Source organism: Sinocyclocheilus rhinocerous, unplaced genomic scaffold (genome assembly GCF_001515625.1).
Source record: "Sinocyclocheilus rhinocerous isolate Xijiao unplaced genomic scaffold, SAMN03320098_v1.1 scaffold469, whole genome shotgun sequence".
In the NCBI taxonomy this organism is placed as follows: Eukaryota; Metazoa; Chordata; class Actinopteri; order Cypriniformes; family Cyprinidae; genus Sinocyclocheilus; species Sinocyclocheilus rhinocerous.
The window spans coordinates 1,005,609-1,020,556 of record NW_015636034.1 but is presented as its reverse complement, the minus strand read 5'-3'; the positions used below and the strand labels follow the sequence as shown (position 1 = coordinate 1,020,556).

The 14,948-nt window shown below is 39.9% G+C and overlaps 1 protein-coding gene across 1 annotated transcript in view; it reads right to left on the bottom strand.

Moving 5' to 3' along the window:
* Window positions 1-312: 312 nt before the first annotated feature.
* LOC107747574 (uncharacterized protein KIAA1109-like) overlaps window positions 313-14,948 on the bottom strand; it is a 66,110-nt gene continuing 51,474 nt past the window's right edge. The window contains 21 exon segments of the mRNA XM_016562163.1: window positions 313-1,258; window positions 1,825-1,993; window positions 2,080-2,214; window positions 2,326-2,520; window positions 4,034-4,237; window positions 4,334-4,585; window positions 4,676-4,893; window positions 4,967-5,156; window positions 7,435-7,592; window positions 7,690-7,840; window positions 7,939-8,154; window positions 9,507-9,644; window positions 10,200-10,376; window positions 10,494-10,697; window positions 10,848-11,040; window positions 11,122-11,261; window positions 11,380-11,541; window positions 12,812-12,995; window positions 13,357-13,537; window positions 14,134-14,337; window positions 14,424-14,656. Coding sequence (XP_016417649.1) covers window positions 1,039-1,258; window positions 1,825-1,993; window positions 2,080-2,214; window positions 2,326-2,520; window positions 4,034-4,237; window positions 4,334-4,585; window positions 4,676-4,893; window positions 4,967-5,156; window positions 7,435-7,592; window positions 7,690-7,840; window positions 7,939-8,154; window positions 9,507-9,644; window positions 10,200-10,376; window positions 10,494-10,697; window positions 10,848-11,040; window positions 11,122-11,261; window positions 11,380-11,541; window positions 12,812-12,995; window positions 13,357-13,537; window positions 14,134-14,337; window positions 14,424-14,656 — 3,924 coding nt within the window. The 3' untranslated portion in view covers window positions 313-1,038.

Sequence of the window (14,948 nt, the reverse complement as noted above, 5' to 3'; positions counted from 1 at the left end):
CGATACTTTGTATCGATACGCCCATCCCTAAAGGCAACCTTCCATTTCCACAGCAATCAATGAACAAAACAGATTCATCTCATTTTCTGTGAAACAATTAGGAGGAACAAAAAGTCACCCGCAAATATCATTCATTTTAGTAGTAATGATTTTATTCAGTTAAGAAATCAGCACATTGAACATATTTACGTCTTTATATACAATGGTCTATTGCACATTATGAAAAAGCAAAAGGGAAAAACACCATCACCACAGGCCTAACATGGGTAACAGCTTCTGCATTTAAGATATTTACATTTTGTTTGTCTATTTAAGTTAGAGCCTTGCTTTATAGGCCAATTCACATTACACAGCACAATCTGAGGTTCTGATGTATTCACAGGTATATCTGAGGCATTTCTACTATATCATCCCTCAAAATGTGTTGTTAACAGGCATCAGAAAATTTGGTCACTCTCAAAGGAATAATTAGGCTTAGGGATGTTCACACTTCCTCTGCTGGCTGAAAGAACACTTTACCACCCAGTCAGGGGTTACCTGTATCGTTTAAAATGTTAAGTAAAACTATTTAAAAAGTCTGATTGGCAACAGTCAGCAGTATATTCACCTCAGAGAAAGAACACCGGATGCTTACCGCTCCTCTGAACTCATGTAAACCGATTTCAAGAGCACACCTGTATACTGTAGCTTAAGATCACTGATCATTTGTTAGTGTCAGTGCATTTAATTCATGTTAAAAGTCCAAATGGCATTCAGCAGCAGCTATTTGACGTCTATGTGATCTGAAAATGAAAACAAAAAACAAAAGAAAAGAAAAAAAAAACAAAAACACTTTCAGTCGTCCAAGAGCTATGGCCATACAAACCAAGGCAAACATGAATGTTTACACAGTATAGCAATGACTGTAATTGTGTTTGTGTGTGCACTGTACAGTAGTTTGCAATAAATCCAGTGGTTTCAGACAAGGTAAAAAATAAGGAAATTCACAGGGATGGCTCCAGATAGCGGAAATGTATTAATACATTAAAGTGTTTCGAGTTAATGCTCATCTTTGTCTCTTTGACCTTTCTTCTCTTTCTCATCCTGCAGTGCCATGCCAAGTTTCTTAATGAGAACGGACAGAACTTTATCCAGAGGGTCCATCACTCCCCTCTGCAGCCACTTGGGAATTGTAGTCCTGGCATGGTGGAATCCCAGCTTCTGCAAGATGTAGTCCACCCCCACCGGATCGATCTTACGGCCCGTCCACGAGATCAACCTGAAACGTATCACGTCAAATGAATTCATCACCAACATCAAATGCATGAAAAGTTTGAACTGTGCAGATGATGGTGAAGTATACATTGTTACACCACACATAACCACCTAGCAATGTCCTAGCAATACCTTAACCACTTCCTAGCATTAGCAAGGCTTAGCGACTGTCTAGCAACTACTTTTATCAACCAGCCATTCGGAAAACCTCAAATACCACATAGCAAAACCTGAGCAACCACCCAGAACCCTTTGCAACTGTCTATTAACACCTACACTGCCGTTCAAAAGTATGGGATCTGGAAGATTTTTAATCTGTAAGATTGTGTCTCAGAAATAAATTACATTTGAAAGTATATTAAAATAGGAAACCAATATTAGAAATTGCAATAATATTTCACAATATTACTGTTTATCTGTATTTTTGATCAAATAAATACAGCCTTGTTGAGCATAAGAGCACAATCAAAAAACATTAAAAATCTTACTGATCCCAGACTTTTGAACGGCAGTGTAGATGGAACTGAACAGAGGTCAGAAGGGCCAGAGGTCATGTGACTGCAGTGTTACCGTAGTGTGGGCTCCAGATGCCACGTGTTACAGAGGAACTCTCTCCAGTCCACTGTAGTGTAGTTCACTCCCTCTTCCTTTTCCTTCTTCTCTGACGAGGCCTCATCCTGCTGCGCCGTGGGGCTCTTCTGACCGGGTCGAGACGCAAAGATGCGCGGGGCAAAGAGAGCTGGAACACGAGCGACATGCTTCACTACAGTGACAGGACATGTATGAAGACAGGAAATAGGGCAACACTTCATTTCATTATCTCACCTTTCTCCTTTTCTTTCAAGTATGCCGACACCAGGTCATGCAGGAACATGATGAGCTCTGCATCCATGGTGACACAGATGTGATCGGTGAACTCGGTCACCACACTGCACTCCACTTTGGGCTTACTGCTGGCATCTGCAACACAGCTCAGAGTCAGCGAGGGTCCTGCACTCACTTTCAGACTATACCAGCTTAGCTGCCAGAGGCTGCCAGAATATTAAATTGGGGCAGTTTATAAGTCTGTACCACTGAGAGAAGGTTCCTCGGGGTCTTGTACGTGGATGGATTTGAACTGGAGCTGCATTTTGGGAAGGGCGAAGATGGTCTCGGTTTCATGGTTGTAGCTGGAGGTGCCCCTGAAGCCGCTCAGGAGGCTGGAGCTCTTTGCTGCTGCGCCGCTCTCAGAGTTGTTTGCATCCACGTTACGCAACAAGTTCAGCTCTGACACAAGAAAAAAAAAGAAGAGAGAATTATTTCTTGGAAAAGAACAGAAAATATAGTAATCATAAACAGGTGACAGTGTTTAGGCAACAAGATGGCTTTACACTGGCTCTGTTCCAGAACCTAGTGAGCTGCCTGTATAAACAGTTTTTAAGGCATCATAGGTGTGCTCACCTAACTCTAACCCATGCAAAGGGTTTTCTTTTCCACAAGACAGACAAAACGATAAATTATTTTTTTTCTTGCTCAATCCTAAAGCATCATACTACATGTATTTTTTGGAGAATGCAATGCCATAATGCACTACAAAGAGCTAAGTGGGAAAAGAAATTCTAAATTAGGAAGTGAAAGAAATGTCTATTACAAATATACAAATATAATCACTTCTGAAAAGTCTAAATAAAAATTGTTTGAATCAAATCCAATTAAAAACAGATGTCTACAAAACGCTTCTGTATGCTGTTGAGGTTTATGCTTTTAATTTTCAAAATCTTTGAAAATGGATTTAGAATGTAGTCTCCTGTGCAGTTCAAATTAGAATAACATATCTGAAACAGTTCAAATTATTTAGGTAAATTCTGATATTAGAACTGTTTAGGTATCACATTCTCGTGAAACAACACCAATGAATATTGTAACATCCTAACTGTAAAATAAATGTAGAAAAGTTTTGCACAAGTTTTATAAAATGATGAACCTCACATTGCAGTCTAATAACTGATTTTATATGATATATATAATTGGTATAAACAAAAACAGCAGACTGGGCTGAAAAAAAAACAATGCTAATTCACTCTCTGACAGTAAATGGTGCTTATGTAAAAGAAATACAGTGGTTACCCCTGTAAACAAAGCAGATGCCTAATAAAGTTTTTTTTTTTTAAGTGCACCCTAAAATGCCATGGAAACTTTTCTGAAGACAGATTATCATGGCCAAACGAAACCATGGTTTCAATATTGCGATATCTCAAGAAATGTAGGGGAAAAATTGCTGTCAGATTCGTTTACCTAAAGAAAAAAGATAGAAGAGATAGAAAGAGATTTTGTAACCACAGCTGTACAAAAACATACAACAAGAACTTACTGCTGATTGGCACTTCGTGCAGACTAGGGTGTCTACAGCTTGTCTTTTTTATGGAATCAATAAACTGGCAAGCACATTTTTTTGCTTATGGGTTGAGTGTCTTGCTTTCGTCTGTCATCTTCGATTGCATGGTTTTGTGTGGCAGTAACACACCGCGTTGTCTTTTTTTTTTTATACCACTTTATATTATGCTGGAGTGTCAATCAGACACAACATTATTTACGATAATAAGACATGTGTAGTGCTAACATGATATCACCTCATGTAATTTGATGGTGAATACTAGCATACTGCAACACCCCTACAAGAGAAGCACTGTTTATTTACAGATTTGCTCTGTAACTTCTGAGATTCTCTTTCATGCCTTAGAAGGCAGCTGCTTATTGGGCAACAGACAGCAAGGCAGCTCAGCGAGTGTGCAATGTTTACCTTCATTCCTCATGGCAGTGACATAGTTGAACCATTCTTTGACTGTAGCCACCCCATGCGGGGGGTTTTCATGGCGGCGGCGGGTAACCTTAGTGATGGTTGCCATTGGGCTCTCCAGAGCACCGCAGGGCTTGGTTACCATTGTATTATGCCCAAGGTGAAAGTCAAGGGTTTGAACGATGTATGTAGAATCATCGCTGGAGCCTAGACAAATAACACAACCTGTAAGTTTGAATTTATGAAAGCTCCCTAAAATGATTGGTTGAATGGATGGATGGAAAGTTAGCACTAGGTCTGTACCATCCTCCCAGATCTTCTGTGCTTCAGTCCAGAAGGCGATGTTGGGCTCTTCCAGATGGAACAGCACCCAAGACTTGGAACGGAAGTTAGGCCCGTGGAAACAAGCCAGAGTCATGTGATTGCCATGGAGACTCATGGAGCCACCCAGCTGCACAGCATCTTCTGGAAGAGGCATCTGGAAGAGGGAAATGTGACATCCTGCCACCATCTTCAACACACTGGGCCAATGCCTGTGATGAGCTGCATCCATATCTAAAAGAAACAGACATTTATGTTGTTCCTTATTATAATTTTATTAACACATTTTTCTGTTAAATCTAGAAAAGTCACAAGCACACTAACAGAGTTCAGCTGCTCCTTTGTCCGTGTTGATGACCGGGGTTTTGGGAGGCATGTATGGCACCGGGCCCCAGCTGGACAGGGCTCGCTTGCTGGTGTCAAACTGCAGTGTGAAGAACTCCTGCAGCTTCATGCCGATCTTTATCAGGTCAGGGGTTGTGGAGCGGGAGATGATCACCTGGAATATGTCCCACTGCAGGTCTCCATGTACAAAGATCTCACTGGAGCAGATACACATCAGTGAATGTGGTCATCTTTTACATAATCTTCACTAATATGATTGGCAGTTCTTACCTTTTCTCAGAAAGACTGGCCTCGGTCGTGCAGAGGTTCACCTTCCACTCGTCCTGGAGTTGCAGGTCAGCATTACTGAAGATGCCCATCAATATGCTGGAGCCCATGTAGTCCAGCCGGGCCTCTGTGGAGCCCATGGTGATCTGGATCTTATGACTGGGCTGCTGATTTGGATGTTCTGAAATATGAGCTAAAAGAACAACCAGTTCTCAGTCACTGAAGAGGATGACAAGACACCAGTGTTGTGTGCCATACAGAATTGAAAAGGCCTTTTCATTTCCAAATCAAATTCTGAATATCAATTCAAATGGAATGAAATGTATACAGCTGTAGTTAAAGCTGTGTAGTTCAATTGAAGTATGGGTAGATCTTTTCTTCTGTATTATGACATACATCCAAGTGCAACAGATCACTAAGGAAAAAAAAAGTAGGGGAGGGACTTTTATCTATTGGTTGTTGATTTAATGGAGGCAGATCTGTGCTTGCAGTCGAGTAAGAGGTAGAGGTGGAGTTTAAGCAGACTAAATGATTGGAGAATTCCTGCATATGTCACCAGAGTGAAGTCTGTTATGACATTTTTAATAAAAAATTACAAGGGCAAAAAAAGAAATATATGTATACAGGTCAGTTATACAGTATACTCATTCACAATAAGCATTTTGAAAATTGAGGTGTTTTTTTTTTTTTTACACATTACCCATAAACCTTTTATCATACACAACATATGAAGAGTTCATTTGCAAAAACCGATAACACCATTTTTATTTATTTTCAGAAATCATGTTTTTTTTTTTATTGTGCAGTCCAAGTAATATCAATCAAACTGCAGTTGGGTTGTTTTGATTAAGTAATAATAACTTAAACAAATACAGGTAATTTACAAAATTAAAGTTCATTAAAAGTATGTTTTTTTACATATTAAAAGTATGTTTTTTATTTCATGTTTTAAAGTAAAAAAAAAAACACTCGTTTAATCTTTGTAATCTCCTCAGATGACAATGTAGATGCCTGACAAACATTGTTGTTGTGATCATAAACTGTATGCAATACACAGAGCTTTTCCCTCACCATTGTAACGTGCTGCTTTTGCAAGGTATAGTGAAAGAGCTTCAGCTTTTATTTTTCTTCACGCCCTGAAGAAGATATCACGGGTTCATCAAAATTATCCATTCTTGATCACTTTTAGCAAGCTTTGATGAAACTCCTCAGCTAGCACGTCTTTTCAAAGTGAAAGTAGCCTTGTCACCTGACCTGAATACAGCGTGCCGATTCGCTAAAATGTACTTCTCGGCTTCTGTTCACAAACAACAAGGGCGCTTGTCGGCTTCTGCTGTAAAACGTGAACTTGCGATGCCTTGAATGAAATTAAAGTTCATTGAAAGTATGTTTTTTTTTTTTTTTACATATTAAAAGTTTGTTTTATAGCAAAAGCAGATAACTCCGACAGTCGTTTTTTGGCAAAAGCAGATAACTCCACATTTCATGTTTTAAAGTAAAAAAAAAAACACTCGTTTAATCTTTGTAATCTCCTCAGATGACAATGTAGATGCCTGACAAACATTGTTGTTGTGATCATAAACTGTATGCAATACACAGAGCTTTTCCCTCACCATTGTAACGTGCTGCTTTTGCAAGGTATAGTGAAAGAGCTTCAGCTTTTATTTTTCTTCACGCCCTGAAGAAGATATCACGGGTTCATCAAAATTATCCATTCTTGATCACTTTTAGCAAGCTTTGATGAAACTCCTCAGCTAGCACGTCTTTTCAAAGTGAAAGTAGCCTTGTCACCTGACCTGAATACAGCGTGCCGATTCGCTAAAATGTACTTATCGGCTTCTGTTCACAAACAACAAGGGCGCTTGTCGGCTTCTGCTGTAAAACGTGAACTTGCGATGCCTTGAATGTGAACAATACCGGCTTTTTTGACAAAAACGTGTTTAGGGTTTAGATTGTGCTTTATGTGGAGAATAATGCACGGCAATCAGCTCATTTTGTTTGAAATTGGCGTTTATCGGTTTTTGCAAATAAACTCTTCATATGCTATTACCATAAATGCGATGAAATTCACCTATTGAAATAAATACTTAAATTATAAAACTTTTATTAAACTATTATACTAATATTATACCACTATACTATTGAACTTTATATTAAATAATTTTATGGACCAAGGAGAAACACCATTAATAGAACGTAATATACTAAATATATAGATTGAGTCAATAGCAATATTTACTTTTATAAAGTTATCTATAATCAATAAAGTGGATATTTTGTGGTGGTGAATGGCAAAATTAAAGTCAGTTTTGATAGCCATTGCAACTGGTTTAACACTATAACATTAAAATTATGCATATTAATTAGAGAAAATACGTATTCATGAAAAAAAAATTATATCAGATTTAGAGGTAGTAACTTCTCTCTCTTAAAAATAAAGTAAAATAAATAAATAATAAACGTGTACTTACAGACCATCTCGAGTGTGTTGACATCAATGTTGCCACCCACCACTCCTCCTTTGGAATCCAGTTTGGAGCGGCCCAGTCCAACAGACATGCTGATCTCACGATCTCTGTTACTGCCCACTGACAGACGGCCCTGACTCTTCAGCCCACTTGTTGTCCAACTGTTCAAACACACATTCATAATTAGACATCAGACAGAGTGATATTAAGCTCCTTAAAAGCTCCACCAATCAAATCGTTTCGATATGTCTCTCGTACGTATTGTTGCCCATGACGTTGCTCATGTTCATCTGGACATTAAGCTGTTTAAGGTTGATGGCGAACACCACCAGCGTCTCCCATGGCGAACCCTGCTGTGCTGCTGCTTTTCCATTCCGGAACGATGGGGTGGAGGTCTTGGTAACAGAGTCTGTAGAAACACACAGACACACAACATTGGTTTTTATATGTAAGCCCCAGAGCAGCACATCATCAGCAGAGCTCCAGCAGCATGTACATGGTGCGTACCTCTGCGCGGTGCTGAGTCGTCAGACACGCTGCGGGAACGTCCGGTAGCAGGTGATTTGAGGTGTGCGTGGCTTGGCGTGGCATCAGTGAAGACGGAGGAGGAGGGGTGTTGAGTGGACTGGCCGTCCCATGTCCTCCAGTACGCTTTACGGCTGGACTCAGGAGACAGGTGCTGCGCGATGCTCTCCACAGAGTCTGGCGTGGCAGGACCTGAGGCTACAACACATATCTGCTCTTAGTATCAACACTTTCCAGCATTCATCTGGAGATGTAAGATGACTTGAAACAGGTGAGCAGAAATACAATACTGTTCAAAAGTATTTGCATACCTCTGTGCACACTGTCTGCACAGACATGATATGTCATCAGCGCTTTCCAGCAAGAGTTAAAGGCGCTATTATTGTAATATTATGTGCCTTGTACTGTAATGTTTTGTCACCGGTGAATGAGACATGAGGTGATCTAACAGTGTAGCATTCAACCCTCCATCAACGCCATCTCTCATCGTATCGCAGGTTAGTCTCTGCTCTGTTCATGTGTTTTGGGGAGGCGTGGCTTTGCAGAGTGATTATGCAGCGAGGGTGGGGTTGTGGGGATCTTGCTTTCAAAGCTAACTTGCTATCGCTAGCCTTTCCGAAATCGCCTACCCTACCTTTAATGATCCCTTTATGACCCTTTTGGATTTTTTAAGTTTTGGTTACCTTGACTTTCAATGGAGAGACAGAAACCTCTCAGAATTCATTAAAAATATCTTCATTTGTGTTTTAAAGATGAACCAAGGTTTTATGGGCTTGGAATGGCATGAGGGTGACTAAATGATGGCAATTTTTATTTTTAGGTGATCTATCTCTTTAAACCACTCAATACCTCAAACCTAGATTCATCAATTCATAATGCTATTTTCCTTTTGACTATTCTACCCTTTTTCTCTTATTTTCTAGTTTTTTATGTAGCTTTGTCAATGACATTCTGCCTAAAAGGCATTTTTTCACTGCTGCAGATGAAACTGTTGTTTTGGCCATGTACGGTTCAATGAAGCTGCCAGCTGAGCACCAGTGAGGGGTCTGTTTCTCAAACTAGAAGCTCTGATGTGCTTGTTGTTGTCCAGCAGGCATCTGTCACGGTTATATATACCGTTTGCTTTCTTCTTTCCAGACAGCAGCGCATGAAATAGCCTCCATCTCTCCAAAGAACAACTGATGAAATGTGTGGGGATTTTTTATGTTGTTGTTTTTTTGGCTATTTCTGAAACCAAAATTGGACTTCAGAAAAGGAAGTGTGCTCAATACTCCAACAACTGAAAAAACATTGTATTGTGATTGCCACACTTCAGTAGCACAACTTTTTCAACTCAGATGATAAGGCTTTAAATAAAAAAATATGAAAATATATAAAAATACATGAAAATAAGAAAGAAAATAAAAAGAATTTAAAGACCTATTTAAAACTTAATAATAATTTACAATATTACAATTAAATGCTACTTTTGTGAAGCATCTCTGCATCAACTTAATAGTGATTCCAAACTGTCGAACAGTATTGTAATGATGAGAGTGTATATGTATAACCTGGTAAGTTAATGGTCTGGTCTCCTAAAAACAATCTCCTGGCAATGCTTCTGCGGTACCAAGCATGGGGAAACGCAAGAATCTCACTCAGACGTCTCATGTCATACTTGAAGGAAGCAGAACCGATATCACACACCGCTGGTAAAAAAAACACACACACATTGTGTCATGAATTAGTTATTGAGACAACTGAAAGATTCCCTTTTATTGCATTTCATTATTAAACAAACTACCATTCAAAAGTCTGGGCTTAGAATTTTTTCTTATGCTCACCAAGGCTGCATGTACTTAATCAAAAATACAGTAAAACAGTAATACTGTGAAATATTATTACAATCTAATGTTTCTTTGGTGATCAAGAAACATTTTTTATTATCATCAATGTGGATATGAAAACGTGATAAATTGTTTTAGGATTGTTCCATGAATAGAAAGTTCAAAAGAACAGCATTTATTTGATATACAAATCTTTTTAACATTATAAATGTCTTTACTGTCAGTTTTGATCAATTGAATGCATCGTTTCAAAAAAAAAAATAAGTATCTTACTGACCCTAAACTTTTGAACAGCAGTGTAACACTTTAGCATTCATGCATAATGATAAAGTATGAGACATATGGAAAAAGCTTTAGTAGGGTGATATAATCAGACATCCTGAAGGAAACCTCAGTACTTTATTTTGAATTCCTCACCTGAGATGTTGATAAGAGTTGTGTCCATCTTCCCACCCTTGCTGGCAATGAAAGTATCAATAAATGCTGGACATCCTGTCCGTCTCATCCGGGAAAGGCTGACTTTTACAAACTCCAGGTTGATGGAGAGAGAGTCTTTCCTGCCCGTCACTGAAGAGGCCTCCTCGTCAACTCCTCCTAAACAAACCAAAGTCATCTACAGAGTCTTACAATGTTCTTTACAGTATAACAAGCTGATGTTACATATAAACTGTCATAATATTTCTGAGTACTGTCCCTGCATGGGGCTCTCACCCAGCGGTCCCGGTCCAGGTGGGAGGCCAGTAACTGCAGACTTCTGTTTGCCGGCTCCATAAGGATGAAACACATACAGTGAAAAATCTGACATACAGGCGGTGAAACTCAGACCTGATGAGTTTAAGGGTGGGCCTGTTAGATCTGATTGGCTGCTGTGGTGGCGACTCCTGCCTAGAGGACTGCCTAACCCTGTGGATGGACCTGAGGGATGGAAGAAGTTTCAGTGGTTCCATTAGCCAATACACTCTCAAACCAATAAGAACTAAAACAAACACCACTTAATGACCCCCAAAAAATGGAATGGTAGTGTATTTCAAAATTACAGAGATTTTCAGTACAGTACATTTCTACCTTTGCTTCCAGGCACGCTGTTGGCATTGTGGACCGATGGAGGTGTGGAGGAGGGTGTGTGTTGTCCCTCAGATGGATGGGTGGTGGGCTCAAGCTCACCTCTATTGGATGAGAACACCAGGTCTAGAGAGGGAAGTTTCAGCATACACTCCACTCGAGACATGGGCAGACAGCTGAACCGGATCTGAGATGGCTGAGAAACAAACAAGACGAAATTAGCCAACCACTTTGAGATGGTTACTACTGAGTATTGCTTGAAGGAACGCTGGTATACCTGCACCCTGACATAAACTACCACATCCACAGGGAAGGAAGAGTATGGAGATGTAGCAGAAGACACAAGAGACACCTGAGACTCCTCCAGAGGCTCCACGGAATCAAATTGACCTACATCCTCCTCAGGAACATTCAGAGCTACACAAACACACATTGAATATCAGCATAAAGTATACACACAGAAACACCTGACAGAATTGTGTTTTGTTATTTTAGAAAGCAAAGCGACAAATGTTAAATCAAAAAGCACACTGACTTGTGTAGTTCCTGTCGACTGGTGTGATGGGAATGGTCTCCAGCGCTTTCTCCAGGAAGTCTAGCAGACATGGACTGATGACCATTTCCTCTGGCAGTGTCTGGAGAGCTACCCATGCATACAGCTTAGCCGTCTTCACCCCTACACTTGCTTTACCTTTAGCTGCTCACGCAAACACAAAAACACACAGACATAAGTTAAAAAACAATCCTTCTCTGTTGCCAATTTATTAAATTATCATGACAGACTCCTGTTCAGGATGCAAACATATGGCATCTAATGCAGCTCCTGCATGCACGCAATATGCATGATGCACAGTAACGCAGCCAAAACACCCAGAAATTGTTTAACACAAGCATAAGACACAATGAAATGTCATAGAAAATGGTAAAAAAAGTGCAATCAATGAATAGCAATGTCCAGAACTATTAATAGCTTGCAGTTTAAATCACCACCCACATTAATTTGTATGGAAAAGAGAAGCTTGAACATTCAACCTAAAATCTCATTTTGTGTTTCAATGAAACAACATGAGGCGGAGTAATTTATTTTCTACATTTTTTGTGAACTATTCCTTGAAACAATTGCTGAGATACTGAGTGATATGCATTTAATTACATTTATTCATTTAGAAGATACTTTTATCCAAAGTGACTTTACTGCTTTTTAATATATATTGCTGTATTTTTTTTGTTTTTTTACTACTGTTTAAAAGTTCAGGGTTGGTAAATATTTTTAAATAAATAAATACATTTATTCAGCAAGGAATTAAATTGAAAAGGAATTAAAATTAAAGACTTCTATTTCAAACATATGCTGTTTTTTAAACTTTCTATTCATCAAAGAATCCTAGAAAAAAGTATCAGTTTCTATAAAAAACCTTTCAAATTCAATAATCAGAAATGTTTCAGAAATCAGCATATTAGATTTCTGAAGCATCATGTGACGCTGAAGACTGGAGTGATGACTTTTGAAAATTTAGCTTTGCATCACAGGAATGAAATACATTTTTAAATATATTAAAATAGAAAACAGGTATTTTATATTAGAATATCACTTAACAATAGTCTCTTTATACTGTATTTTTTAATCAACCGATCCCAAACTTTTGAACAGTATTGTATACACTTTTCAAATTTGAACTGATATCAGAAAGATGAAGCAAACAGTGAAAGAGGACAAACAGAAACTGTCGCCAATAATATTATAAAAACAATAACAGAAGCTTGTCTCAACCAAAGCACATAAGCAGTAAACACACAGAACCACAGCAGAAAAAAAGACCCTGCAGAGGCAACTGTGAACACTGATCCTAGATAGTCATGCACTACAGTGGAGCTCAGAGCTGTGGGCCATGCTCCAGTGACTGAGACGAGGCTGAGCGCATGCAGGAAGTCAGTGGCAGACGACGAGACAGGAATAGAGTGTGTACCTGAAGGGAGGGGAGGGGGATGGGGGGAGAGGAGTGTGTTAGTCTTGCCAGGGCCTGAGGCTGGTGGTGCGGGTGCGTCTCTCATACCATACAGCTTGGACTCTTTGGAAAGGGTTCTGGGAAGGGACGATCCACGCGAGGCATTGGGCGACTCCGTCTTCAGCATTTTAGAATTGTAATGCAGCTGTAAAAGAAACAGAGAGGGGGGCATCCATTTGGATTTGTCTTTTTTTTTTTTGGGCTGCATTTTTTTCTTTTGCAGTGGTTGAGCATTGTAACCCATCAGACTGGTTGTCGGTTGCATGAATGTAAGTACAATTCAGATGCATTTAAATAGGTCTATAGACCTATGAGTGTATTTGGGTGTTTTACACATCAAAATGAGTGCTGATATAACACCATCTGACACTCAAATCTCAAAATACACGTCTCAAATTAGAAGAAAATAGCCAAAAAAAAATTTCTACGGCGTGAACCTGACTTTACTTGAACCACAAGAAAATACACATAGCTGTGTGAAGCATGTCAAAAGACCCACAGCAGACCTTGACATCCACTCCAGGGATGTAGAAGACAGTGGTCTCAATATCACTGCTCTTGCTCTGCAGAGAGGTGGGCACTCGCTTAGCATTCAGTAGTTGGGAGCTGGAGGCAAAACTGTGCTGCTGCTTTCGCTTCTTAGGAGGAGATTCCTGATCCAGACTCCTCGAACTCCGCTCACAACTCCTAAACAACAGAACGAGAAATAAATTTTTACAGGAGCACTTTGCAGCCCTGATCAAAATCCAAACCAAAAGAGTGATGCAGGGATGACGTTTTTGTAGACCAAAACATGGGAAGTTTTTTTTTCCGGTTCCATCATCCTGAAGTCAATGGGTTTTATGAATGTGTTTTTTGGTTGTTGACATCCCACACTTATGCAAATCATTCTAACTCAAACTTTCACGGGAATTGTTGGTTAAATAAAGACTAAAAGAGTTGTTGGAAGCTTAATGGTGGTGTTGGTATAGCCATATGACCGTAATATAGTTTGTCTTTTTACTTCGGATTGTATTTAGGCTTCAAAGTTCAGTGAAGTTGTGTTCATTTGAGAAGATTGTCATTATGAACATAGCGTGCAAGAATCATTAACTTTTGTGGGTCACGGAGTTAATTTTTTTGCAAAAATCCAAAAGCCAATGGAAAATCCTATTGAGTTTTTGCCGAGAGAACCAGGGTGATTCTAACTTCCAGGTTGGCCATCAAATATATGTCATCACTGCAGTGCTCGATCCATTAAAGACAACATGACATAGTGTGTCCATTTTGTTGTGTCTCTTGACCTCCTCAGTGCGAGATCTTCATGCTCGGGCAGCTGGGTGCTGGGGTGCAGCATACACTTGCCGCTGTCGATCTCAACGCACACGTCCAGCTCGAAGTCAATGTTCCGCTCGGTGGGTGGAGTTAATGCTCCACGCTGAGGGGGTGTGGCCGGCCAGCGCTCACTGAATAATGCAGACAGCGCAGATGACTTTCTCTGAAAGCCCCTGAGAAACACAAACATACAGACTGTCAGTTTAGTGAGTGTAATTGTGTTTGTGGAGTGTTTACATGTGCTGTGTGTTCAACACACCCTGGTCTGCGATAATAGCTTTGTGGTCTTTCCCTGACAAACTCGTCATCTTTGTCTGAATCCTCTGAAGAAGTCGAGGAGAGGTCATCACGGCGACTGTCGTCAGGCTGGAAGGGAACGGTTGGTGAAAAGACTGAGGGTGTGCCAGGGGCACTGAACACTGAGCATGATGGGTAATGGGCAGGATCATCAATGGTGACAGACAACAGGTCCAACTCTGTCTCCTCCGGGAACTTCAACAACCAGTGAAAGCCAACAGTCAGATGATTGGTCTATATTAGGGCTGTGCAAATAATCGAATGCGATTTTCATGCGCATCTCGTCAGTAAAGCCGGTTCTGTGATTAGTAGTAAATCTCCAGCACGTGCTTTCAGATGGAGCGGCATTTACTACACAGAGCCGTAGTTCACTGACAAGCTACGCAATATCGTGTTCATAATCGGCAATGAATCGCCTGCTATTTTGCGTAGCTTGTCAGTGAACTACGGCTCTGTGTAGTAAATGCCGCTCCATCTGAAAGCACGT